Raw genomic sequence first — 27,159 nt, 5'->3', positions numbered from 1 at the left:
AGTTCATTTTTGCCCTTGCTTCCCTTGCCTTTGGCGATGTTTCTAGGAAGAAGTTGCTGCGGCTGAGGTCGAAGAGGTTGCTGCCTGTGTTCTCCTTTAGGATTTTGATGGACTCCTGTCTCACATTGAGGTCTTTCAACCATTTGGAGTCTATTTTTGTGTGTGGTGTAAGGAAATGGTCCAGTTTCATTCTTCTGCATGTGGCTGTCCAATTTTCCCAACACCATTTGTTGAAGAGACTGTCTTTTTTTCCATTGGACATTCTTTCCTGCTTTGTCAAAAATTAGTTGACCATATAGTTGAGGGTTCATTTCTGGGCTCTCTATTCTGTTCCATTGATCTATGTGTCTGTTTTTGTGCCAGTACCATACTGTCTTGATGATGACAGCTTTGTAGTAGAGCTGGAAGTCTGGAATTGTGATGCCGCCAGCTTTGCTTTTCTTTTTCAACATTCCATTTTGAGTTTGTGTATGGTGTAAGAAAGTAGTCTGGTTTCATTCTTTTGCATGTAGCTGTCTAATTTTCCCAACACCATGTGTTGAAAAGACTTTTTACTATTGTATATTCATTCCTCCTTTGTAAAAGATTAGCTGACCATTTATTTGTGGGTTTATTTCTGGGTTTTCTATTCTGTTCCATTGATCTATGTGCCTATTTTTGTGCCGATACCATAATGTTTTGATCACTACAGCTTGTAAAAACATAACTTGAAGTCTGAATTTTGGTTTTCCTTTTCAAGATTGTTTTGGCTATTTGGGGTCTTTTGTGGTTCTATAAAAATTTTAGGATTGTTTGGTCTAGTTCTGTGGAAAATGCTGTTGGTATTTTGATTAAATCTGTAATAGATTGCTTTGCATAGTGTAGATATTTTAACAATATTTTTTCTTCCAACCCATGAGCATGGAATGTCTTTCCATTTCTTTGCATCGTCTTGAATTTCTTTCATCCGTGTTTTATAGTTTTTAGAGTGCAGGTCTTTTACCTCTTTGGTTAAGTTTATTCCTGGATATTTTATTGTTTTTGATGCAGTTGCAAATGGCATTGTTTTCTTAATTTCACTTTCTGCTGCTTCATTATTAGTGTTCAGGAATGCAACAGATTTCTGTACATTGATTTTGTATCCTGTAACTTTACTGAATTCATTTATCAGTCCCAGTAGTTTTTGGTGGAGTCTTTAGGATTTTCTCTGTATAGTATCATGTCATCTGCAAATAGCGAAAGAAGGAAAACATAATTTTAATTTCAACTATTTCCTAGACCATCCTGATTAGGGTTGTTTTTAGTTCCTTAGAATGATCTGGAGATTGATACAAGAAGTCTCTGTATATCTTTTAAATTTTATTGTAATATAACATATAAATATGTGTATAAATATGTATATTATACACATGTGTGTATAGCTATATATATATTTATGTATAATTAGCTGTACACAATTCTCTTTATTAAATAAGTGCTTATTAATATTAACAGATACTCTTGTTGCCTTTATAAAATTCTGAGTTTAAGACCCTATTTCTGTATCATGTCTATTATCTATCATCTATCTATCTATATCATCTATCTAACTACCATCTATCTATCATCTATTTATCATCTATCTATCTATCTATCATCTATCATCATCATCATCTATTAATCATCTATCATCTATCTATCTATGTAACTTCAAGCTAAATGGGCCTTATTTGTCACAAGAGTGAATACTCTGGTATCTAGAGTAAACAAAATCAGTTGTGCAATATTTCCGAGTTCTGATATATTGAATATTTCTGACTCGGTGTGCTACACCATACACTATCCCAAGGATAAAGTCATGGTAAATAGTGTATAAAAGGAATGTGGCAAGGCATGCAGACCTGAGCAATACAGGATTTTGGACGAATCTGATGTCCATCTAATATTTTCTCACAGATTTTAATATGCATCCCACTCTGTTTCTTCCACACAGCATCCACTTCACATATACTTCAGTGTACAGAGGTAGAAAAATAAGAGGTTTGGAGTCCAAAAGACGGGGATTCAATTCCTGTTCTGTCAGTATGGGCTAGTGATTTATCCTCTCAAATGTCAGTCTCATCATTTTTAAATACGGAATGTCAATACAGGGTTGCTTAATGTTCAAATATAATCATTTGTGCACAGAGAAGACACATAATAGGTACCCAATTCATGTTAGTATAATGTGGGCAATAACTGAACTAGAGCCAAGTTTCTATATATCTAACTCATTCCAAATTCAAAACAACAATGAATATAGTTAAAATAGCCTAATCAAGCATATCTTGCATGCTTTTCTTTAAATCCAAAAATGTAGAAAGATTTTCTTTTACTAGTTTTCCCAAATTCCTCATTTTATTAGTTTTCCTGAATTCCTCATCCTCTTGAATGAGAACTACTAGATCCATTAAAAAATTTGGTATTTTGCCTCTGTTCATATTAAGCTTTTAAAATGTTTTCTAACATTTGCTGATGTTTATACCTGTGAATATTTATTCCTCAGGTTTTACTGCTCCCATAAGAAAGAGCTCCTTCCTTTCTCCTCTCAATCCATTTCTAACCTGTGTTCTCAGCTAATTTAGTTTATCTAGATCTTTCTGTTCTCTGAGGCTCTGTCCTTTAGTATTCATTTGGGCATCTGTTTAAGGTTTTAATTTAGTTGTGTGGCAAATTCCTTGACATCTGTGACTTTTTTTTTATCCCTGAAGCTCTTAGCACAGTAGAAAGCTGATAGTAAATGTTCAACATGCTTTTGCTAGTTGTACTTAATTTAAGAAAACAATCTCATTTTAAGTATGTGATCCAGTAACAGGTCATAAATACAAAAGCTTGAGTTTGGTGCTCTTGTCAGATCCTAAGATGTCACATCTGAGATGTCAATTCTTACAGCTTACACCAAAAACTAACCAATGGTGACTCATTACTCCAGAATTTCAAAAGTCTTCCTTACTATCACTTGTTCTAACTTGAAGTTCCTTCATTTCTGAATCCCGTTTCATGAAAGGAAGCACTGGAATGTATTCTTCTTGAGATAAGCATGCTATCTTTCTTAAGATACTTTCATAAAGTTAAAAGAATTAATGAGGTTATAGCAGAGCCCAGCCTTAGTTAAGGGTAGAAGGAGGAACTGGATTTTATTTGGAACAGTTCCTCATTTGAATAAATGTTTACTGAAGTGAGTAAGCAGAGGCATTTCCATCTAAAATTTGGAAAAGAGACAGGAGAGGGAGTAGTTCAAAGAAGCAGGAGTCTAAATCTTTTAAATCAATTTTAAATTCTGTGCTTGTGCATTTGCATTACAGACATGATATGAGTACAAGAGTTCTAGGTACAATGTATGGTTCTTCTAGGGTCAGTTTGTTATTCATCTCTGCATCCCAACATCTAGTACAGAGTCCCAGAAACACTGTTGTACCAAAAAATTATTCCTGACTGACTCCGCACTCTTCTTCAGAGACAGTTTATTGATCAAGGTAAAATAAGGCCAAGTTAAAATGTGACAACACAGGGAGAAATATTGCTACAAATAGTGTGATAATAAGAGAAGATGTTAGGTTAGAAGATGGGTAGTATCCCTGAGCTCAGGTTCCCACTCCCCTGTACCCAGTGATTCGTGGTGTGACCCACCATACAACCTCTATTATCTTTAGCTTCTTCAATAAATGAGGATCTTAAATCTCTAAGCCTTTTCCCCCTAATTAAAAAAAATCTTTGATTCTCCCAGATTAAAAAAAAAATTCTTCAAAATATTTTCATTTAAACTCCTTTTATTTAAATGAATTTCAGCTGAATAATGCCCTGCTGTAAATATTTCTTTTAAATCATTATTTTCTAGGATTTTATGATGGATTCCATTTTTATAGTATCTCTAAGAAGGGTGGAAAAGATATAAACACTTATGGAACATCTCATATAAGCCAGATTTTTCTTTTTTTTTTTTTTAAAGATTTTATTTATTTATTTGACAGAGAGAGACACAGTGAGAGAGGGAACACAAGCAAGGGGGAGTGGGAGAGGGAGAAGCAGGCCTCCCGCGGAGCAGAGAGCCCGATATGGGACTCAATCCCAGGACCCTGGGACCATGACCTGAGCCGAAGGCAGTTGCTCAACAACTGAGCCACCCAGGCGCCCGAGCCAGATTTTTCGTATTTATTTCATTCTCAAGCCTTATGAAGTGGAAATTTTCTCAATTTTAAAATTAAGGAAACAGAGAAGTCAAGTGTCATGCTGAAGGCCAGGTCAGAGCTGGACAGTGCCAGGCTCTCCTCTCAGGGCTGACTGATTTAAAAATCCATGTTCTTTCTAGTACATGATGCTGGCATTTTGTAAAAAAAAAAAAAAAGGTAGGTATTCCATTTAACAGATGGAAAGACTGAGGTACATAGAACCAGGGACTTCCTTAGTTTTGTAGTAAACCAACATTTTTGGTGCCAGGAAGAAACTGAAGTATTTTGGAGTAGAGTATAAGCTCACATCATATGCGAGTGTAGGAAAACATCCTTTTGTATGATAACTTCATTTGATGCCAGCATGGAGTTTTCAGGGTTTAAAAATGATGAGATGTGAGAAAACTGAGCTTGTTGTATTTATATTTTTTTAAAAATGAAATTCTAGTAATGCAGCTGTTTTCTAGAGACTATTTCAGAATGAACATATTTTATACCCTAGAAATTGATGAAACTCTTTTTTTTTCCAAACCATGCAGCCTAGCCTCCCTAGCTCCCCAACCCCAGCCTTATACATACATGATATCTACAGCATGATAGGGCTTGATCTTGAACTTTATTTCTTCTTATAATTTTATTATCTGAAAATAATTTGTAATGCTACACAGTACTGTACTACCTCGTGCTTCAGAAAGGAACTTTTTTTCCTCTGAACGTTCCTTGTGTTGATTTTTTTCATCCTCTCTGTCTGTGTTGGCTTCTAGCCCTCTGTTCCTTTCAGTGCATTTGGTCTTGTGCCAAATGAGAGTCATCACTTAGCCCAAAAGTATCGTTTTCCAAAACACAGAATCAAAAGGAAAACCCCGCCTATTACACCCACTGCTAATTACCATACCACAAAACTGACTAGTTGCATCATTGGACCATCACTTGTGAATTTCTGCTTTCCAGAGCTCTTATTCTTGCAGAGAATGAGTTTGAGCCACGTGGAAGATATGCCTTTAAGCCATTCAAGTCCTCAAGGGACACACAGATCATCCTGGAAGCAATGGTTCCTCTACTCAACAATAGTTACTTTGCTGTTGCTTTGCTCCTTCAGTACACTAATTCTTACTTTTCTTCCACTCAAGGTAAGGAGACAATAGTACCTAAAATTGCTGCTTTTCTTTTGTAAGTCTAGTTATTATCATTGTCACTCAGTATTGTTAGAGCTAGTTGGAAGAGACATGTGGGTACATATAATACAAAAAGAATTTCAATTTTGTCATGGCATATGGCTTTTGAGGCTTATCTAAATGTTTTGAAATGAAAGGTATTAGAAAATGCTAAATGTTAGCAGCATAACTGGGTTAGATAGAATCAATTAAATCAGTCAATTGATAGATGCCTTGGAATATTTTCTCCCTTTCTGTAACTCTGTTAAACCCTCTTGGTGGAATAAAGGTATAAAACATATGCTTGCCTTCAAGGAATGGGATGCAAGCTATAGTCTTATTGAGGGAAAAGATATAAGAAGATAATGGAAGTCAGAATAAGGTAAGTGACAGGTGGTTAGTGCATCTTTGTGGAAGGAAATGGAGTAAGATCTGGATTCTGGTTCTAGTCTCCCTAGCTGTATGAATTTAAGAAAGACATTTAATCTTCCTGGTTCTCAGAAAGATTCTTCATCTGAAAAATGGTAGTAGGAGAATGGATTTGTTCATTACAGTGCCCCTTCTAGCTATAAAATATAGTGATTAATAATTTATCTAAGGGTAGTATAGAACATAAGTGCTTTAGGAATTCAAAATAGGGGACAAGGACTTTGGGCTAGAGTGATCAAGGAAGGCTTCATGGAGGAAGGAGGTAGCACATTCCTATTTGGGAAGCCCCTGATGCTTATCAGGAATTTCCCATTGAGCTCCAATCCAAGTTGTGGGTCTAGTAAAGGAAATGGAGATATATGAGGTTCTTTTTAGAAGTTTTTCTGACTGTATTATATGTACCCACATGACAAGGCTTTATTTAATTTAGGATTGAACCTATTTTGGGGTACATTTGAAGATTCCAAGCCTTGGAGAGAATGAAGTAGTATATGCTTATCTAAGAAAGGGCTATGATATAAAAGTAGCACCTGCGGAAATATTTTTCTAAGGGGATTGGCCAGTGAAAGCTCCAAAAATATTTTCTACTACTTAAGATATTTAAAAGCCATTGAGAAAAGATGCAGGAGGAAGTACATGGTAATTGCTGGTATTAATTTAGTTAGGGGAAGTGTAGCTTTGGCCACATCTCTACACACTAAACCGTTAATCTATATTCCGTAACTGTACACAAGGATATGCCACAGAGACTTTTCTAATCACACCCCCACTCTCTCCAGGAATGTATCAAGCAGAAGTCTGAACTTTCTGGAGCAGTGAAGCTTTGAGCAGAAAGAAAAGAATTGTTAGGAATTCTGAGTGTTTTGATTTGTGAAGAAAAGAAAGGGTGAGAATAGCAATAGCTTAACTTTGGAAGAATTTATCCCTCTAAAGCCACCTCAAGTTTTAGCCAGATTTCCCCGAAGAATGTAAGATATGTTATAGGTGTTATGCATTCCTACATATGACTGGGGAACCAATGCATAGAAGAGGCTGGAAATGTCCTTCTCAACAGAACACAGTGGCTCTTGCAAAGGGAAAGAGGAAGTCTAATAATGCCAGAGGCACCTAGGATACCTCTTGCCAGAACTGAACTCGACCAATCCCACGTATTTGAGCTCTGATTCTCTCTCCTAGACAACATGCATCTTCTCAATGAAAGGTTCTGCCTCTAAAAAAATAGCCCAGAGTTTATTCCAAATTTGGGGAAATTTTAAAGGTTTTCAGGATATTGTCCTGATTGGATGTCATAAAGGCTTGTTTCCTATAGGAAAAGCCAATGGCCTGGGTGACGCAATGCAACATTAACTCACTTTCCACTTGCCTGCTCTTCCCTTTCATTATTGGCCACAAATAAGTATCTTAGGAAAGGAGGGCTGTGTGGCTAGCGGATGGTGAGTCATTATGAGGTGGCCGCTTCCACCTTCTCACAATACCCATGAACCTTGGAGGTTTTTTTTTTTTGTCTCCACTCTAGTTTTTATATACAAAATCCCACTTTCCAACTTCTCTAGGCACTAATTCAAAAAAGCGTTAGACAGGAAGATTGGCTCCTTCTAAACCAACAGAAATTTCCTTGGGAGAACACTTTTTTTTTTTGGTGCCCCCTCCCCCCGCCATCTTTCAAAAGAGGTTCAACTGAAAGGATTGGCTATGAACCCAAGGAGTTCGGTCTACTCCTCAGTGAAATTAACCTCACAGAAATTATCTCGAAAAAAAAACAAAAAAACAAAAACAAATGTTCAGAAGAGTCCCCTGCTTCAGTGAAATGAAGGATGCCCTTCCAAAAGGGGAAGTTGTGCTTGTACTTAAAAGCAGAATAGAGTCTATTTCCAAATGATGATCTGAGTAGGGTTGGTTTGGAGAAAGAATTATTGTTTTGGCCATTTGAACCCAAGCATTTAAATCTGGGCTTAAATTATAACGGGGTTACAAGAGCAATTGCTCCTTCTAAGGAAAAATGAATTAAACTAAATGGAAAGTCCCATATGCTTCTTTATAAATGGATATTTACTCCTTCCAAAGATCAGCAGAATTATAAACAGAAACTGCCCCCACAGAGTAGTAGGGGTGAGACTTTTGAATCAGACAGACTGTTTGGACCTCAGCATAGCCTTTTATCAGCTGCATAACGTTGGGCTAGTTACTTAATCCCTCTCAGGAGCACTTCCTCATCTGCAAATGAGCATGCTAGTTCTTATCCCATTGACCTGCAGTAAGGACTAATGAGACAGTCCAGTGCCTGACCCAGAGCAGGCTCTGAATAGATTGTAGTGATTAATATTTGCATCATTATTATTGACATCATAATGAGGATAAATTTAAAAAGACTTTTAACAAAACGGATATTCCTTGCTCATCTATTTCCTCAGCTAAAGACTATACCTTGCTGCCAAATAGATGATTTTTTCGATTAGACAGATTTTCATTTGTGGCAATAGAAAATGTCAGTGGTGGTTCTGTAGTTCTAAGTAGACATTAAAACAGCCCAAGTACAATATCCAGGATTTCTGTCTCTGGCAATTAATTTGTCTGTGGCGTTAGGTTTCTCCACACACTCTATGCATGATAGTAGACGCCACAGATGTTATCTGTGCCACATATTTTGGCACTCATTTATATTTAGATTGTTACCCAATTGCCTCATGTGTGTAAGCATGTCTTTCTAGAAAGATTATAAGCTGCCTAAGAGGCAAGGACTATAAATTGTATGTTTCTCTTGTTTACAATGCTAGTTGGGAATATAGGTGATTAATGTTTTGTTCAGTTCATTATAATCAGCATCATTATCAAAACAGCTAATATTTAATGAGCAGAACCAGATCTGTCTGGGCAAAGCCCTTCTTAACAATTATGACATTTAAACCCATAAACACCCTCAGTGAGTTAGGTGCTATTATGTCTCCCATTTTATAAATGAGAAAATTAAAGATAAGGGAATCTATCACATGCCTATCATGGATCAAACTAAATTGAATGTCAGCATTTCTTCTAAGAAACCCCAAAAGGAGGATGAAATAATTACAAGAGCAAAAACAATTATAGGAATCCAAACTTTCTGATTGCACCTCCTTATTAACAAAATATTTTTGAGTACAATCCCACCATATATGCTAATTTATTATGTTAGATATAAGTGCTAAGACTACGTATAATAAAAAGATACACAGAATGGAAACTTCTAAGGATGAACTGAATGACATGCTTCATACAGTTTATTCACAGTGCAAAACTGTTTTGCTTTTACCAAAATATTTATTTTACATGTTAATATAAGCATTTCTAATATAACCAAAATAATATTTTAGTAATTTGATAAATGTGTTTCTTTTATTTTCTTAACCTTAGTTTAACACTTTGTGATACAATAACTTGAAGGTTATAAGTTAATTTACTTTGATTCATGATTTTGACTGTCATAACCTGTATTTCTCCCCTCTCCTCTACTAGACTATTTTATTCCTTTGACTTCTGTTTAAATATGCAGTATCTTTTCCTCATTCTCTTTCTCACTTGAAAACCTTGCCTCTAAGTTCTATGAGAAAACAGAAGTAGGCAGGAACGAAGTTCCAAAGCTCCCTGTCATATCTACCACTTACCTGCAATTTTGTTCACATAGACTGTTTCCCTCTTGTCACTGTGCATGCATTGTTCATGTACCTATCTAAGGCCACCTGTGACCCAGATTTTGTCCCCTCTTACTTACTCAAGGACACTGATTGCTCCAACAATTATCTCCTAGCTCTTACATTCTATTCCCCTTTACTGGAACATCCCCATCAAATGGCAACAGGTAACCATGTTGTCAGTTCTCTGATGTTAAAACAAAACCAAAGACTAAGAAAAACAACAAAATCAAAACATTTCTTTGACCTCCCATCCCCCTCCAGGCTCCACTTAATTTTTCCATTTTCCCTTACAGGAAAATTCCCCCAATTTTTGTTTTCTCACTTAGCCTTGAATCCATTCTAATTAAGCTTCTGTCCTCACCACATCATAGAAACTACTTTTGCCAAGAACCCCAATGACTACCATGTTGTCGAATCCATCAGTTAATTCCCTGTCCTCTTCTCACTTGATCCATCAGCAGCATTTAATACAGCTGATCACGTCTCCCTGAAATACTTTCATCTCTTCGTTTCCAACATCACACTCTTTAGGTTTCCCTTCTGACTCACTGGCCTTTCTTTCTTAGTTTCCTTTGGTGTTTCTTCCTCATTCCCTGGCCTCCAAATAGTGCAGTGTTCCAAACGCTCCTCTGTATCTATACTCACTGCCTTGACAATCTCACACAATCTCACGTCTTAAAATGTCACATCATCAGAACTCCTTAAATTCCATCCTCATAGGTCCAACTGCCTGCCTGAAACTCGAGTCTACCTGGATATGTAATAAGTATCGATCATAAACTTGATATGTACAAAAGTGAACTCATGATTCTTTCCTCTCAATTTACTCCTCTTAAATCTTGCTCATTTCAGTGATTAACAACTTTATCTTTTCAATTACTGATGCCCAACATCTTGGAGTCATCTTTTGTCTTCTTATTTTCTCATCCCATATCCACGTCAGGATAGCCAGAACCTTGGTCAGAGGCACCATGCTTTCTTGCCTGGATGATTATAGTGATCTTTTGGCTGGTCTCACTGTTTTTGCACTGGCCTCTCTTTGCCTTATTCCTATCACGGCAGCCAAAGAAACCCCATAAAAGAAAAATGTGCAATATCTTTAAGTTCAAACAGTCTCTTAAGCCCTTTGCCTCAAGGAAACCAATGAACTTTACATGGTACAAAAATTTTTTTGGTGGTTATACCTTATTTTACTACTAAGTATTTTAAAGCCTTTAGCCTTTAAATACCAGTATTTATAGAATTAACCACACTGATGGCTTCTTGTAGCAAGTAAACTGTGGTATGTTGCAAGTTTGAAACTAGTCTCCCCATGGTATCTCAGTTACTGTAAACTGTGATTGTCTGAATATTAAATGAGGGTGGCTTTACCAGTCTGTATTGTGAATATTTCTATAGTTTAATATTATTAAAAATAAAAATAAACTTAACTAGAAATTCTATTATTTTCTTTTCATATGCCAATGGATCACCTTGTGTAGTGACTGGGGTGTGGAGACTACTGTTTATAGATAATTTCTATAGCCCAAGAGGAGAAGAGTCCAAGATCAAACAGTTGTCCTATCGGTAGAAGTCAGATGGATGGAATGAGACCTTAACTTTTGCCTAGAAGACCAAAAAAGGTGGTTAGGTAATGAAAGGGAAAGGAAAGAGCCAGGCCATCTACAAAGGAAAGCTGAAACAGGAGAGACAATTTGGAGGGAAGGATTTTTTAATATGGCTAGGGAATAGAAGTTTGCTTCAGGATCTGAAGCTCTAAATAAACCAATCAGGAAGGCTGTGACACTGTCATCCTCCTGACCAATTCCTCTTTTTCTTCCCCTACAGACTGCCAGTGAGCCCTGCATAGCTAAGTTTGGTGAGTAACCTGTCTTGCGTACCTCCTTTTTACTTTTCTTAGTATTTGATGCAAGAAGGAAGCCCATTTTTATTCATTTTCAACTACTATTTGTAACTACTTATCATGTGCCAAGCAGTTGTCTAGGAGCTGAGACTTCAGAGGTAAACCAGACAGACAAGTCCATCCTCAATGAAGCTTACATTCAAGGTCACATCTCTGGGCAGGAATTCACATCACTTTTACAGGGCCAGGAACCTGAAATCTGGGAATCCACCTTTAATTTTGTGTTTAAATAAGCGCAAGTTTCAAGTTTCTACAACCTTTCCCTCTGACAAACTCAAAGTTCTTCTCAAGTTCCTATATTGCTGGTGCTCAGTAGAGTGTGTGTAGGGTGACATTTTTGTTTCCAAATATATAAAAAAGGAATGAAAGCCAGGGAAATGGCTACTTCCTTTGTGCCTCTCCCATCCTCTCAGCTTCTGAGCCACTTTCCCTTAGAGTGAGTGACCTGGTATTTACTAAGAAAACACATTAAAGGGGTACTTTGGTGGCTCAGTTGGTTAAGAGACTGCTTTCGGCTCCGGTCACCGTCCAGGGAACTGGGATTGAGCCCTGCATCAGGCTCCCTGCTTGGCGGGAAGCCTGCTTCTCCCTCTCCCATTCCCCCTGCTTGTGTTCCCTCTTTTGCTGTCTCTCTCTCTCTCTGTCAGTTAGATAAATAAAAATCTTAAAAAAAAAAACACATTAAAGTTTACAGGTTCACTGAGACTTAAGGTATTTCTTAGAATACATACAAAATTGAAAATAAATACATTTGGATTGTTTACATATTTCAGACCACACACACACATTTTTCAGCTGAGAGCAGAACATTTCTAAAGTTAACTGCAATCCCTGTTTTCCTATACAGTTCGAAATGCTGGGCTTCCCTGGCTTGTGGGAATTAGGGAATCTCTTTTTACTATTTGTCTCTGCCTTTGTAATTTGTTTTTGTTTTTCTAGTAAATGGAGTGGAAATCATGATATGTTTGAAATTCCCTCTTGAGGTGATAAAATGTTGAGAACCTCAAGTGCTGCTAAGTGGCCTCAAGTCTCTAAGTGGCTCCTATTACAGAATAAGAGAACCAGTGACACTTTTTCCTGTGACTCGCCTATTTTCTATTACGTATCACATGTAAAGCAGGAAGAACTTTACTGGGCTTTGGGCTCCCTGGAGATACAGAGAGACTTTGCTTCTTGCTCTAATGATCTCTCCATCCTTCCTCAGAATCTACCCTCACAGCCTTATAATCAATCATTTATATATAAATAACAATTCAAGTCAACATGTGATCTCTTCTGGGTTGCTTTTTTATCAAGGTTTCTTTCTAATTATGAGATAAAGGCTTTGCCCTCATAAAAAAATTACAGAGAATTAGAGAACAGACCAAATAAGTATTTTTGAATGATCAAGACACTCCCTGGGGCTCTGAAATCACACACTATGCAAAAACAATTAACATTAGGAAAATATGTAAATTCCACATATTCCTATGAAAATAAGTGACCAAGTCTTAACTCTTTCTCCATCCCCTGTGACAGTTTTAAACTAGGGATACTTGTATTTAAGCATTTAAAAATTTAAATAACTTCGATTTATAAACTCATGAATTTACCAGGATATCCCAAGTAGATCTTGGGTATATACCTATAAACTAAAGAGAAGAGCCATAATTTAAACATAATGCACCTAATTCAGGAACAGGGATGTATAATTCAATCAATAAATATTTATTGAGCACACACTAGGTTCCAGGAACTCTTTTAGGTGCTGAAGATATAGCAATGAACAAAATAGAGAAGCACTTGTCCTGAAAGATGTTATATTCAAGTGAGTAATGAGCAACTTAATTTATAATATGCTAGATGGTGACACACCTTCTATGAAAAAAACTGAAGCAGGATAAAGGGAGAGAGAGGCAGGAGAGCACTATTTTATGTAGACTGATGAGGAAGGTCTCATTGATAAAATGATACACAGTAAACAGTATTTACATAGAAAAGCATGAATATGCATCCTGGACTGCCAACTTTGGTTATCACAATCCTAGTGTGTGATTCCTCTCTCCCTTCCTCCTTTAGTTCCTTTCACAAATATTGATTGACAAGAGATGCAATGCCACCTAAAACTTAACCCATTTTTCTATTCCAAATCCATTTCTTTAGAGCTCCCCAAGCAAGAGATACACTTAGGATTTGTAATTTCTCTAAAACAAGGAATAGATACTTAAAATATTAAAATTGTTTTTGGAGAGAACTAATACAGACTAGGTAAAGAAACAACTTGTAAGTGGGAAAGAACTATAATCAGGAAGGGAATTAAATAAATAACTATGCTTTCTTTTTTTTTCTCTTTTGTAAATTCCTTACAGGACCATTCCCTTTAAAATGGCAAATGACATGTCCTAAGCTTCCTTGTGTGAATAAGACAGCTGACGAGAAACTGGAGATACTTCAGAATGGCTTGTACCTAATTTATGGCCAAGTGGCTCCCAATACAACCTACAAGGAACCAGCTCCTTTTGAGGTGCGGCTATGTAAAAATGAAGACATCATACAAGCGCTAACAAACAACTCTAAAATTCAAAATGTAGGAGGGACTTATGAATTGCATGCTGGAGATATACTAGAGTTGATATACAACTCTGAACATCAGGTTCTAAAAAATAATACATACTGGGGGATCTTATTGCTAGCAAATCCCCAATATAACTCCTAGAGACTCAATTTGGCCTCCTTATCATCTTTAGCACATGCAGAAATGCTGGTGAGTGTGTTGGAGGAGGCAGATTTTCAACACCCACAGTTTGTCTGAGTATACAAATCAACACATACAGAACTCCTCTGCATGTGAGTTTTCATCTCTCAAGCTTATCCGAAAGAGACTCAGAGGACAGGCCAGAGACATTTGCTTACCTCTGACATTGGGTCAGCAAAGACGCTTTACTAATCCATGATAAATGACTGTGGGTGGCTCAAGGACAGAAGCTTCTCAAAGAGTCTGTGTCTAGTTCTTGAATCCTTGGGTGGGGAAAAATTGTCTTATTGCCCTGGGAGCCTTACCTGGTATGCAAAAAAAGATTCAGGGTGGTGGCCTGGCCTTGTTCTCATATTCTTGGGCTGCTTCACTTTATTCTTCCCATACTCCTGTCTTTTAAGGCCCTCCTATTAAAAGTAGCCAGACTGGGAGGGTGGCCACAGATATGCCAACAACACCCCACTTTAGATGTGATGATGTTAAGAACACAGAGAATACTCAGAATTATTGGGGCAGAGGCACAGATGGCATAGAATGGAATGCACTTTACTTGGGAAATTCCCTTGATTTCATCACATTCAGGATGCAGAATGCTTTATAAAACCATTTGGTCAAAGGACTCATTCTGAATGTTGACACTGGGCTCATGAGAAGTTGTTGATGTGTGTCTAAATGTCAGTAGTAAAGAAAGTAATCATTAGTAATCATAAAATTAAACCCTAGAAATTGGTATCATCAGTACTGTATTATGTCATGTAATAATTTCATATTTTTAGCTGGCTGTCCACAGTTTGCAAAGTGCTTTCATATATCACAGGGCAACTCTATGAAGTGAATGGGGCAGGTGTTTTTGGCACAATTTAAACAAAGAAAATATGAAGGCATCTGGAACCTGGGTGATTTGCCTCAACCCATAGAACTAATGACTGATAGGGCCAGTGGGCTTCCGCAGTGTATCACACTATCTCAGCTTTAGGGTTAGTATTTCAGCTATGGTGTTAAGTCCATAGAGCTTAGCAGATTTAATTATCAGGAGATGCATTCCCTTTCAGCTCAAGGTGGGTAGACTAAAGCTACAACCGACTCTCCTTCCTTAGCAAACTACTTTTTCCTTTCCCTGCTTGAAGCCGGGAACACAAGGGTGTTGCTCAGGGCTTATTCCAACCAAATCCCCTTCCTCACTTTAAAGAGCCTGTCTTGGTCAAACGTGTTAACTTCTAAAAATAATGAATAGCACTCAATTAAATGATAGCCTGCTAAAGTTTTTAGACTCTGTTAAATTAATTAGCTGTTTGGGAGTTCTTGTTGAAAGGTATATAATATGATTACATGATAACCCAATTTAAAATATTTATGGATATTTGTAAAAAGTTATACTATGTTAATTAAAAAATATTTGTATTGTATGGGACAAAAATTGCTGGGGAACAGAGTAAGCCTGAGGCCAAGATGTTTCTTAGTCTTTTTTAAAAAACATCTGCTGAGTAGCTGTACTGGCCAAAGACCTAGATACCTTGCTTCTCTTGCATTTGCATATCTTCTCAGGAAATTAAAGTTATATCACATATATTTATAGAAACTTGTTATTGATTATTGTTGAGTTATAAGCAGCAGTGTGCTGGAGTGAGCTAGCACTAAGCTCATGACAGCTGATTGTTAAATTTTTAAAATTTTGCAATCTGGTTATTAACTACAGTCATCCTTGAAATTGGCCATGGTGGGACTATTTATAACATGGGAACTGGCAACACTACAAATTAGGGATTTTCCTTTTGGAGAGCCTGTTCACCAGCACACCACTGTTTGTAAAACTCTCCTTCTTAATGACTCCTCTCTGCTCCTGCCTCATTCCTGGGACAATCGAGGCAGGCAAGGGAGAGAGGAAAATTGTCATATTCCCAGCAAAAGTCCCACATGGCAATGATTTCTCAGGGCAAGAGTGATCTCAGCAGCTGCAGCCAGAGTGAGGGTTAGCAACAGATGACCTTTGAATTTTCCTGGTGTTATAATTTCAGCCTTTGTTTTCATGTATACTCTGTTTCCTTTTTGTCTTCAAATAGTTGAAACCTATAATAAATGTATATTGGTAAGTGAACTGTAGCTGACTTACCTGTGAGTTATCAGTTTAGAGTCAGTGATGTTGAGAACTTGAAGGGACATCAGAGAAATCCTTGTCCACATGAAACACTTGCTTGGTTAGCATTAGGCAAAACTGAGAGCTGGATGCAATTAGCTTTCTGTTATAAGCTGTCCCAATTTTTGATGAGTTAGTCAGACAGTTTCACATTCTGACTCCCACCCACCTCCTCAACTCCACCTCAGACGTCCTCACCAATAAAGCCGTCACCAAACCCTCTTATAATAATTGTTTTTTTTACCTTTCATTTTGCCCATCAAAACTTACCTAGAGTGTGGAATATCACTGTGGGTTAAGTCTCTGCTTCTGAAGATGGCGTTTAATTGAAAAGCAATGCAGTTTTGAGCATCTGATGGGGTAAACTAACTCCTTAAATGAAGCATATCTGTTCATTTTGGAGATGAAATTCCTGTCTTTTTGTGTTTGATCTCAAAGAAGCAGTTTCATTTGTGGGGGTGAGAGGATATTTTTAAATTTTTTTATGCAAGAAGGAGAAGCAAAAACCTGATCAGCTATGAGGAGTCTGAGGATTACCTTCAGGTAGAAATTATAAAGGATACCTCAGTACATACACTTGTCTTGATCTGATAGGATACATGTCTATTTTGGGGTCACTAGTGACCCTAGCAAAGTCACTCTATTGACCATGACACTCCTGCAAGTCCCACCTCTATCCACAAGAAACCTGTACACATGCTTTGCACCTACAAACTCAGAGAGTATGATTGTAGCAAGATTCTCCCATTTCTACTACCAGGAGTTGGCCTTTCTCTTCCCAACAGATTTGCTGGGTGAGGTCAAACTCTAGCTCACTGTCAACTTTTGCTTTCTCTGGTGGGAGTCAGGCAGTAGTTCTCTGTATCTCCCAATTGCAAGAAATATACTTCAAAGCTCTTTTAGGGGTTCCTTTGAAGCCCTCCTACCAAGCTTAAGGTTAGAAAGTTTCATTGCTCCCCATTCCTCCTGTAAACAGAGTGGGTGAGGACTCACAACATGGCCACAGCTTTTTCTTTATAAATGTTATCACAAACTCTCCTTCTTACCACTCTGCTCTCACTTTATGTCCTTGATCCAGCTAATGTGTCAAAGAGTATTGGAAAAAGGGGGCTTACCTTCATTCCTTTTGTAAATTCTGCATATTGGTGGGGTCAACTGTCTTACTCTCACTTTGATATCTTAGTTCAGTTGTATTATGCCTGAGTTGAAATTGAATCAGGTAGAATTCCACTTTAACATCCAGTTATACTTTTAGATGTCAATAAAGGATGAGAGAGATGTATGATAATATGCAGAAATACAAAAACCTCCAAACTCTCATCACAGGAGAAATAAAATAAGAGCTTAATACAAAGGCAGAGAGAGAGGAAAATTATCGTTCAGAAAAGTTAGGCTTAAGAACATTGTTACAAATGAACATAAAACATTGCTTTTAATTTCTTGAAAATCAAGGAAAATTAGAGAAGCATGAAGGAAATAGAGTTGTTTCATCCAAAAAAAAAAAAATTGTTTTAACACACACCGTTTTATTAGGAAAAAGAAACCTTCCCCTGGTACTGAGCTCTAAGCAGATTCTCTCCAATTCCACAATGAATGCTCTAGATAGTAAAATGCAGATTTTCCCACTTATTTTATTTGAATGTACTGGATTCTGTTAGCAGTTAACTAGTTTAAGGAGTTCAAAGTAGTTTACTTGAGCTTTCACTCTAAGACACACAGCAGATGAATCCCATTATATTGTTTGGGAAAGTAGACTGGAGGGTTTATAGGTCCTCCTTCAAAGAACTCAGGAAGTGTTTAGGAATAGGAACATGAAAATTCAATAAATAGAATCATTAGATTAAACCACCTTCCTCACTGCTTCAATTACATAATCAGAGTGGGAATCTCTGATTTTCATGTCCAGGGTGATTTTTTCCAGCCAGCTTTGGTGTTATCCAGGGACCCTACAAAGGTAGCATGTTGCTCACTCTGGGCCTCAAACATGCAGAGTCCGAGTCAACTGGGGTGAACTGGTGAGTTTAAGTTTCGCAGAATGGAAGACACAGAGCCTCTTCTTACCTTCCCTCCCTGCTTATAGGTTGTATCTCTTATCCAATGAGCTAATCTCTGAGAGAAATCTGATGTCCAAGAGTCCAGAGTCTGACACAGTGCCTGACTCATAGTCCTTTTTGTCTATTGTAAATAAATAAATAATAAATAAATAATAAATTTACTTGAGCATTGGTAAAAACTTAGCATTATTGTATGTACTCTGGATAACAGAGCCCAGTGGGGAAAGCCTTCAGTCTCCCTGTCCTTACTGTCTCCCATCCCATCATGTACTATTCTCAAGGACTCTCCTTCCCCATCAAAATCTGTTCTGAGGAACACTGTTAATGTAAGTAAGGTAAAGAAACTTATAAATTCACTTGCACTAAGGGAATATAGCCAATAAGCTACCTTGTCTTGAATCACTAAAACAGGACAAAATCTTATTTGTTTTAAGCTTTGCTGGGCAGAAATACTAAGAAACAATTGCCTTTATAATATCCTAAGGCAAAACAATTTATTCAATTTATTCAATGATCAATGGCAGAGGTTTTCAAAGTGAAGTCTATGAACTCTACATCGGATTCACAAGGGATGTTTGGAAAAAACAAGAGATTCCAAGGCTCATTCAAGTGTACTGAATAAATGTTTCTAGGAGTGAGGACTAGGGATCAAATGGATTTAACACGGTCTGGCCCATAGGTTATTCTTATGCACACTACAGTTTAGGAACTGCTCTTTTAATGATATGATACTTTATGTGGAAAACCCAAAAGACTCCACCCCAAAACTGCTAGAACTCATACAGGAATTCAGTAAAGTGGCAGGATATAAAATTATTCCACAGAAATCAGTGGCATTTCTATACACCAACAACAAGACAGAAGAAAAAGAAATTAGGGAGTCGATCCCATTTACAATTACACCCAAAACCATAAGATACCTAGGAATAAATCTAACCAAAGAGGCAAAGAATCTGTACTCAGAAAACTATAGAATACTCGTGAAAGAAATTGAGGAAGACACAAAGAAATGGAAAAACGTACCATGCTCATGGATTGGAAGAAAAAATATTGTGAAAATGTCTATGCTACCTAAAGTAATCTACACATTTAATGCAATCCCTATCAAAATACCATCCACTTTTTTCAAAGAAATGGAACAAATCATCCTAAAATTTGTATAGAACCAGAAAAGACCCCAAATAGCCAGAGGAATGTTGAAAAAGAAAAGCAAAGCCAGTGGCATCACAATTCCGGACTTCCAGCTCTATTACAAAGCTGTCATCATCAAGACAGTATGGCACTGGCACAAAAACAGACACATAGATCAATGGAACAGAATAGAGAGCCCAGAAATGGACTCTCAATTCTATGGCCAACTAATCTTCGACAAGGCAGGAAAGAATGTCCAATGGAAAAAAGTCTCTTCAACAATGGTGTTGGGAAAATTGGACAGCCACATGCAGAAGAATGAAACTGGACCATTTCCTTATACCACACACAAAAATAGACTCAAAATGGATGAAGGACCTCAATGTGAGACAGGAATCCATCAACATCCTAGAGGAGAACACAGGCAGCGACCTCTTTGACCTCAGCCACAGCAACTTCTTCCTAGAAACATCACCAAAGGCAAGGGAAGCAAGGGCAAAAATGAACTATTGGGACTTCATCAAGATAAAAAGCTTTTGCACAGCAAAGGAAAGAGTCAACAAAAACAAAAGACAACTGACAGAATGGGAGAAGATATTTGCAAGTGACATATCAGATAAAGGGCTAGTATCCAAAATCTATAAAGAACTTATCAAACTCAACACCCAAAGAACACATAATCCAATCAAGAAATGGGCAGAAGACATGAACAGACATTTCTGCAAAGAAGACATCCAAATGGCCAGCAGACACATGAAAAAGTGCTCAGCGTCACTCGGCATCAGGGAAATCCAAATCAAAACCTCAATGAGATACCACCTCACACCAGTCAGAATGGCTAAAGTTAACAAGTCAGGAAATGACAGATGTTGGTGAGGATGGGGAGATAGGGGAACACTCTTACACTGTTGGTGGGAATGCAAGCTGGTGCAGCCACTCTGGAAAACAGTATGGAGGTTCCTCAAAATGTTGAAAATAGAGATACCCTATGACCCAGCAGTTGCACTACTGGGTATTTACCCCAAAGATACAAATGTAGTGATCCAAAGGGGTATGTGCACCCCAATGTTTATAGCAGCAATGTCCACAATAGCCAAACTATGGAAAGAGACAAGATGTCCATCAACAGATGAGTGGATAAAGAAGATGTGGTGTGTGTGTGTGTGTGTGTGTATAATAGAATATTATGCAGCCATCAAAAAAATGAAATCTTGCCATTTGCAATGACGTGGATGGAACTAGAGGGTATTATACTAAGCGAAATAAGTCAATCAGAGAAAGACATGTATCATATGATCTCACTGATATGAGGAATTTGAGAAATAAGACAGAGGATCATAGGGGAAGGGAGGAAAAAAATGAAACAAGATGAAACCAGAGAGGGAGACAAACCATAAAAGACTTAATCTCAGGAAACAAACTGAGGGTTGCTGGAATGGTGGGGGGTGGGAGGGATGGGGTGGCTGGGTGATGGACACTGGGGAGGGTATGTGCTATGGTGAGCGCTGTGCATTAGGTAAGACTGATGAATCATAGACCTGTACCCCTGAAACAAATAATACATCATATGTTTAAAAAAATAAAAAGAAGATGGTAGGAAGGGAAAAATGAAGGGGGAGAAATCAGAGGGGGAGATGAACCATGAGAGAGTATGGACTCTGAGAAACAAACTGAGGGTTTTAGAAGGGAGGGAGGTGGGGAGATGGGTTAGCCTGGTGATGGGTATTAAGGAGGGCACATACTGCATGGAGCACTGGGTGTTATACGCAAACAATGAATCATGGAACACTACATCAAAAACTAATGATGTAATGTATGGTGACTAACATAACATAATAAAATAAAATTAAAAAAAAAGAACTGCTGTTTTATGGCATATAATGAATCTCAGCTGAATATTTCTCCAAGTATTTAAAAAGATTCAAAGCTTCTCAACAAAAAAATAAATAAAAAAGCAAAACAAAATGAACAACAGTAACAAAACCAGTGCTGGTGCTGCCCATGAGACTTACCATAATCCATCTCTCATCACAGAAGCAAATGGCCTTCTAACCTCTGAATCTGAAAAACGATCAGGCTCTTCACTTTTCATAACCTAATGGCAACTCTGACACTTGAACACTGGCGATCTAAGGCATCTGAGCCTGGCCACAATCAATACTACATTATCTGCCTGTATACTGTCAACTCTCAAATATTCATCTTTTGCCCAAGTTGCTCTCCTTTACCTCAGACTTGTAAATCCAGCTGTTTATTCAACAGTTTCACACTGGAGATATAATGGGTATCTCAAATCCAACATCTCCAAAATGTTTTCCCAAACTAGCTTTTCTTGAAGCCCCCCTCATTTCAGTTGTATAGAGCAAAAACCTCTGAATCATGAAGTCATTCATGACTCCTCTCTTTCATACATTTAATCTGTTAGGAAATCATGTCGTCTTTACCTTCAAAGAGAATCTGACCTATTTTCTGCTATGTCTCTTGTCTGTGCTACTAAGATTATTTCAATAGCTTCATAACTTCTACCTTTGGAGTCAGAAAAACTTATTTTCAAATTCCAGTTTTGCCATTTACTACTCATTTGGATCTTGGACAAATTACTTGCCCTCTTGGAGACCTTTCTTGTTTATTTTGCTTGCTGTTACTTATCCATGCCTGACACATAGTTGGAGCTTAATAAATATTTGTTGAGTCAAATAATAAATTTAAAATAGGTTTAGAATACCAACTAATTTATGTAAAATTCTTGATTACATAATAGACACTAAAATGGTGGCTGCCACTGATTTTTATTACAGATTTGGATTTATTCCTAAGTTTCTGAACTTGTCATTTCTCAAGCTGAGATATTTAACATATCTCTTATTCTTTCTCTTCCCCAAGATAAGGTAAGTCCCAAGGTAAAAGCATTTTACTTGTTTAATATGGTATGAGCAGCACCAAAAATAGTGCTTGGAACATTAAAAGGCTTCAAGATGTACTGACATGAATAAGCAAAAAAGATGGGACTCTGGTTCTTGGTTAGAATGACCAGCAAGATATAAGATACACATGTTGTAAACAACCTCTCAAAATGGTATGTTCACTTCTATTCCTCTAGGTTTTTTAAACCTCTAAGTAATGCATTGAAACTTCTAAGTACACATATAACAAGTGCTCAGTAAAAGTTGGCTGCTATCACCATTGTCCACACTACCATCATCATCATGATAGTCATCATTTCATTATCCTTGTTTCTCTAGGAAGCAGTATTCTGGAACACATTAGCTTGCTCTACCACAGTAATGTCCTCACCAAATTTTAAATTAATCTTGTACCTTTGGCTTTTATCAAAAATTTATATTAGAACATCCATGGGTATCTTCTCAAAAAATGGTTCTTACAACAATGCTTCTTATGTTACTGATCATTCTTTATGGCAAACACATTCAGGAAAATCAATCTCTCATGAACTTGAAAGCATATCTCTAGGGGTATTTTTTCCTCACATATTTTTATAGAGCAATTAAAGGGCTCACCAACGTGTGAGATTTTGGAATGTGTACATATTTCTTCTGCAAAAGCACTGACAGTCTTTAGATTTGTTACTAATTACTCCAAATGAATATTTTCATAAAGATGAACTATAGTTTCTGAGCACAGATGTTGACAGATGCTGCCTTAGTTAATGTGTTGCTTTTTCAACGAGGCTGTTCAGAGTAGTTATTTCAGAATGGTGAAGTTACCATGTCTAAAGTCCAGTCTTCACATTTATAGGTACAGAAATGGAATTTTATCCAAGTCTTAGAGTTTATAAATATCTCAGGGACCATATAACCAAACTCATAAGAGAATGAGATATAAACAGATGTGGAATTTTATTAGTCAGCACATCCCCTCCCTGAGGAAGCACTGAATGGGAATTCTAATTATAACCAGAAGGTTATTGTCAGGCATAATTTGCAGGCCAGGGTAGAGGACCCAAATGAATAATGGCTTAAAATACTGAATACATCTTTTATTCATTGAGCAAATACTTCCTGGGGCCAATTATATCCCATATATTATGCTAAGTACCAGAGGGGATACAAAAATCGAAAGATATATTGCCTGTCCTCAAACAGTTCAGAATTTAGCAGAAAAAGAATGTATACAAATGATCAGAGGACTGTATATATAATTTCTCTAATGGCTATAAATGAGCCACAATAAAGATGAGAACCTAAACAGGGACAACGGCATTAACCATGGGGATAGGGTATAGACTGAGAGAAAAATTTAAGTCATAGAATCTTCAGACTGTAGTTATTGTGGTAGATACCACTGGGGTTTCTGCCAAGTTCATAGTGGTTTCCTTATCAGACTTTCTTATCCACAGGGGTGGATTTCAGCAGCCTCGTTTTTACCATGTAAGCCTATTCTCTTAGTTGAGGTTGACCTGTCCGGGATTAACTACCCAGGATTGACTGGACAAGATAAAAATGTGGAGCTATTGGGTAGCCTATATTCCTTCTTGTTTTCTCTGAGAAGCAGAGAAAGCTGATCTGGCTGAGACAGAAGAATGAAAGGAATATGCAAAGAAAAGCAGCAATGAAAGATGGAAAGAAACTCCATTGAACTATAAACGCAGCTACATTCTTGTCCTTGGATTCTATGAGAATCACTGTACCTTTGTAACAAATTCCTCCTTTTTCCTCAGCTGGGTTAAGTTGGTTTCTATCAATTGAAATCAGAGTCTTAACTAATAAAGTGATTGATTCAAGGTGAGGGATGGATAAGAGGGAAGGACCTTCTTGGTGATACTGAAGAGATGGTGGTGTTTTCAGAGTAGGGGATAGGAAGGAGACTCTAGAGAAAGTTTGGAATGGATAAGATAATGAGTTCAGCTTTATAAATGTATGGTTTGAGATGTTTGTAGAATATCCAAGTGGGCATAACTAGTATGCAGTTAGAACTCCAGAGGAGTCTCATGGGATGGGATGAATATGTGAAAGTCAACAGCCTTTAGGGTAAGGTCACTGTTGTGAATGATATCACAACAGTGAGGGTTTAGAATGAAAAGGGAGCCAGGGAGTGAGACCTGGGAGCACCAATATTTGAGGATGGGCATAGGAAAGGAATCCTATAGAGTAGCAGCCAGGGAACAAATGAGGTCAAACTGGTGGAGTGAGTCCACAGAAACAGGCCATGAGTGATTAAAAATGAGGGAGTAGTCAACAATGTTAGAGATTCCAAGAAGTCAAACACTATGAGGATTGAAAATTGCCTACTGGATTTTGCTGATAGATAATTGTTGGTGACATCAGTGAGATCATTCAGTGGCATAATGGGAGGAAAATCCAGATTTCCAGTAATGAACAAATGAGAAGCACAGTTGCTGGATGTGGAGTAAACGGAAGGTGAGACAGTAAGTTATACTAGTCTTTGTAAAAACTTGATTGTGAAAAGAGCTGTGGAATGGTAGAGAGTAGGTAATCTCAAGGCAAATGGATAGAAAGAGGCATCTACGTGGCAAGTAGACCAGGTATTAATGTTGGCTGGTCAGGGTATCCTCTTTCAGGAGAGAGCTAGAGAGGCACAGTATAAGCCAGGCTTGCACAAAAAATGAACTGGAAGGATCCAATTTCCTTTCTTAGGAATTTGATCTAGAACATAGAAGGAAAACCTATCATTTAGCAGTGGAGAAGTTAAATGATGCCATGGAGCTGTTGACAGGTAGGAAGAATAGAACTGATGTAAGAGAAAAAGCAGTTGCTGCCATATGAATGGGAGAAAAAGAAGGAGAGACCATGCAACTTGCTGCAAAGAAAAAGTTGCAAACAGGCAATGCCCAGAGATGCTGCAGTTTCTGACACAATATTCAGTTCCTGTTCTAGAGCTTATAAATCACCTCAACAAACATTCTTTGTCCTTGAGCTAGTGTAAATAGGTCTCTTTCCCTTCAACAAAATGAGGCCCATCAACTCTAAGATGTTTGAATATTAGAAAATATTTGAATATATTTGAAAACATTTGAAATATATGAAAACGTCTGTTATTTTCTAGGCTGTATCATCTCAGGAGAGGCAATCGAGTGCTGTGGTTAGGAGATGCATTTAGATTTAGACAGGCCTCAATTTAAATCTTGACTCTGCCAATTACACTCTATGTGAGCTTGAGCAATGTGTGTAGCTTCTCTGGAGGGAGGTGTTTTCATCAGTAAAGTAAGGAAAATTATTTATACTACATAATATAGTTTCAGTTTCTGGCAACAGAAAGTTCAATATATACCAATGATTTTTGTGTTATTATTAGTTTACAACTAGCTATATTAGGTAGGAAGCCTTTTCTCTATCTTAAATTTGTTTTCTTTTTTAGCTTTAGTGAGCAACAAAGTACATATTCAGCCTCTTCACACTTTATATATTAGCATACTGATATTTGCATTGTGCTTGGAATGATGAATATTAAAAAGCTTAAATCTCTATAGCTTATTCTTATTAGTTGTCTTTTCTAGATCTTTTCTAGAAACACAGTTAAATGGAGAATATACTTTATTTAAGTACAGTATTTAAATTCCATATATAATGGTGACTCAATTTTACATAAAGAAAATATCTTAATTATTCATTCACTCATTCATCCATTTTACTCAACAAATATTTATCATGGTTCTCCCAAGTACAAAGTGCAGTTAGGTGCTACAGACAATGTGAAGATTTATAAGGCATTGAGATTTAAGAGGCTACATCTAGGAAGAGAGATAGATGAATTCAAACCACAGAATTATAGAGGTAAAAGGTATCTTATACAAAGATACAGATCTTCCTCGACTTACTATGGGGTTACATCTCAATAAACCCATCATAAGTTGAAAATATAAGTTGAGAATTCATTTCATATACCTAATCTACCAAACATCACAGCTTCACCTAGGCTACCTTAAATGCGCTCAGAATGTTATTGAACTCAGGTCCAATCTTCACCACAAAACAAGCCAGTCCAGAGATAAGGTGATGGGGCAGAGAAAGTGACTTCATTCAAGAAATCCAGCTAACCTAGAAGATGTCAGACAAACATCCCAAAAAACCATTTTCCCATCTCAGTGCAGGCAGGGGATTTTAAAAAGGGTAAGAGAATTTTATGTGTGTGTGTGTGGGAGAAACCCAGCTATAGCTGCTGCTTGGGCTTGAACAATCAGCCAGGTGTCTTCAGTTAACATAGGCCAGGTTCTTCAAGTTCCTTGAGAAACTCTAAACAGAATTGATTGCTATAAGCTTACTGTTTGCTTAGGGTTTGATGTGCAGGAATGTGCTGATTATAATTTAGTCCTGCTACAAATCCCCTCCCTGTCAATTATTTCTTTCCATACCTTACAGAACTAAAGGGAAAAGGATGCTGTCTAGAGTCTAACTAGTTCCTGCTGAATTGGGACATGGGAGGGAGGTCATGGAGTGAAACAACTGAACTTGTTTTAGAAAATAATTTGTACCCTTACTAGATGAGGACTTGAAAACTGGGAACTGTCTCTTAGTTTCCTCCCATTTAGAGCATCCCTTAGCTATGCAAATCATAATCAACTTGATGAACATATATATGCCAACTCCTATTATAAGTACTATTAAACCCATTTTAGTAGTAAAATAAATAGCATAAAAAGCTTAAGTAAGTTTGTGGAATACATGTTCCACTGACTCACATGTCCATGAGGAAGCTTCAGGTTGTGTTTCTGATTCCCCAAGTGGGGCTCGCTTCACCCATCTGTGATGTATCACCCCAGCCAACTTAAGAGATGATTAGGTCGTCACCAGTATGTCATGTGGTCCCA

The 27,159-nt window shown here is 37.4% G+C and overlaps 1 protein-coding gene across 1 annotated transcript; it reads left to right on the top strand.

Annotated features, from left to right (window-relative positions):
• Positions 1-5,122: 5,122 nt before the first annotated feature.
• TNFSF18 (TNF superfamily member 18) lies at positions 5,123-14,015 on the top strand. Its single transcript, XM_032393386.1, has 3 exons — positions 5,123-5,296; positions 11,245-11,275; positions 13,669-14,015. Exons 1-3 carry the CDS (start codon positions 5,138-5,140, stop codon positions 14,013-14,015), a joined length of 537 nt encoding a protein of 178 aa, XP_032249277.1. The 5' UTR covers positions 5,123-5,137.
• Positions 14,016-27,159: the final 13,144 nt, after the last annotated feature.

This window comes from Phoca vitulina, unplaced genomic scaffold (genome assembly GCF_004348235.1).
Source record: "Phoca vitulina isolate PV1807 unplaced genomic scaffold, GSC_HSeal_1.0 scaffold73, whole genome shotgun sequence".
Lineage (NCBI taxonomy): Eukaryota > Metazoa > Chordata > Mammalia > Carnivora > Phocidae > Phoca > Phoca vitulina.
The sequence above is the reverse complement of the archived record's forward strand: the minus strand, read 5'-3'. Positions and strand labels throughout refer to the sequence as shown.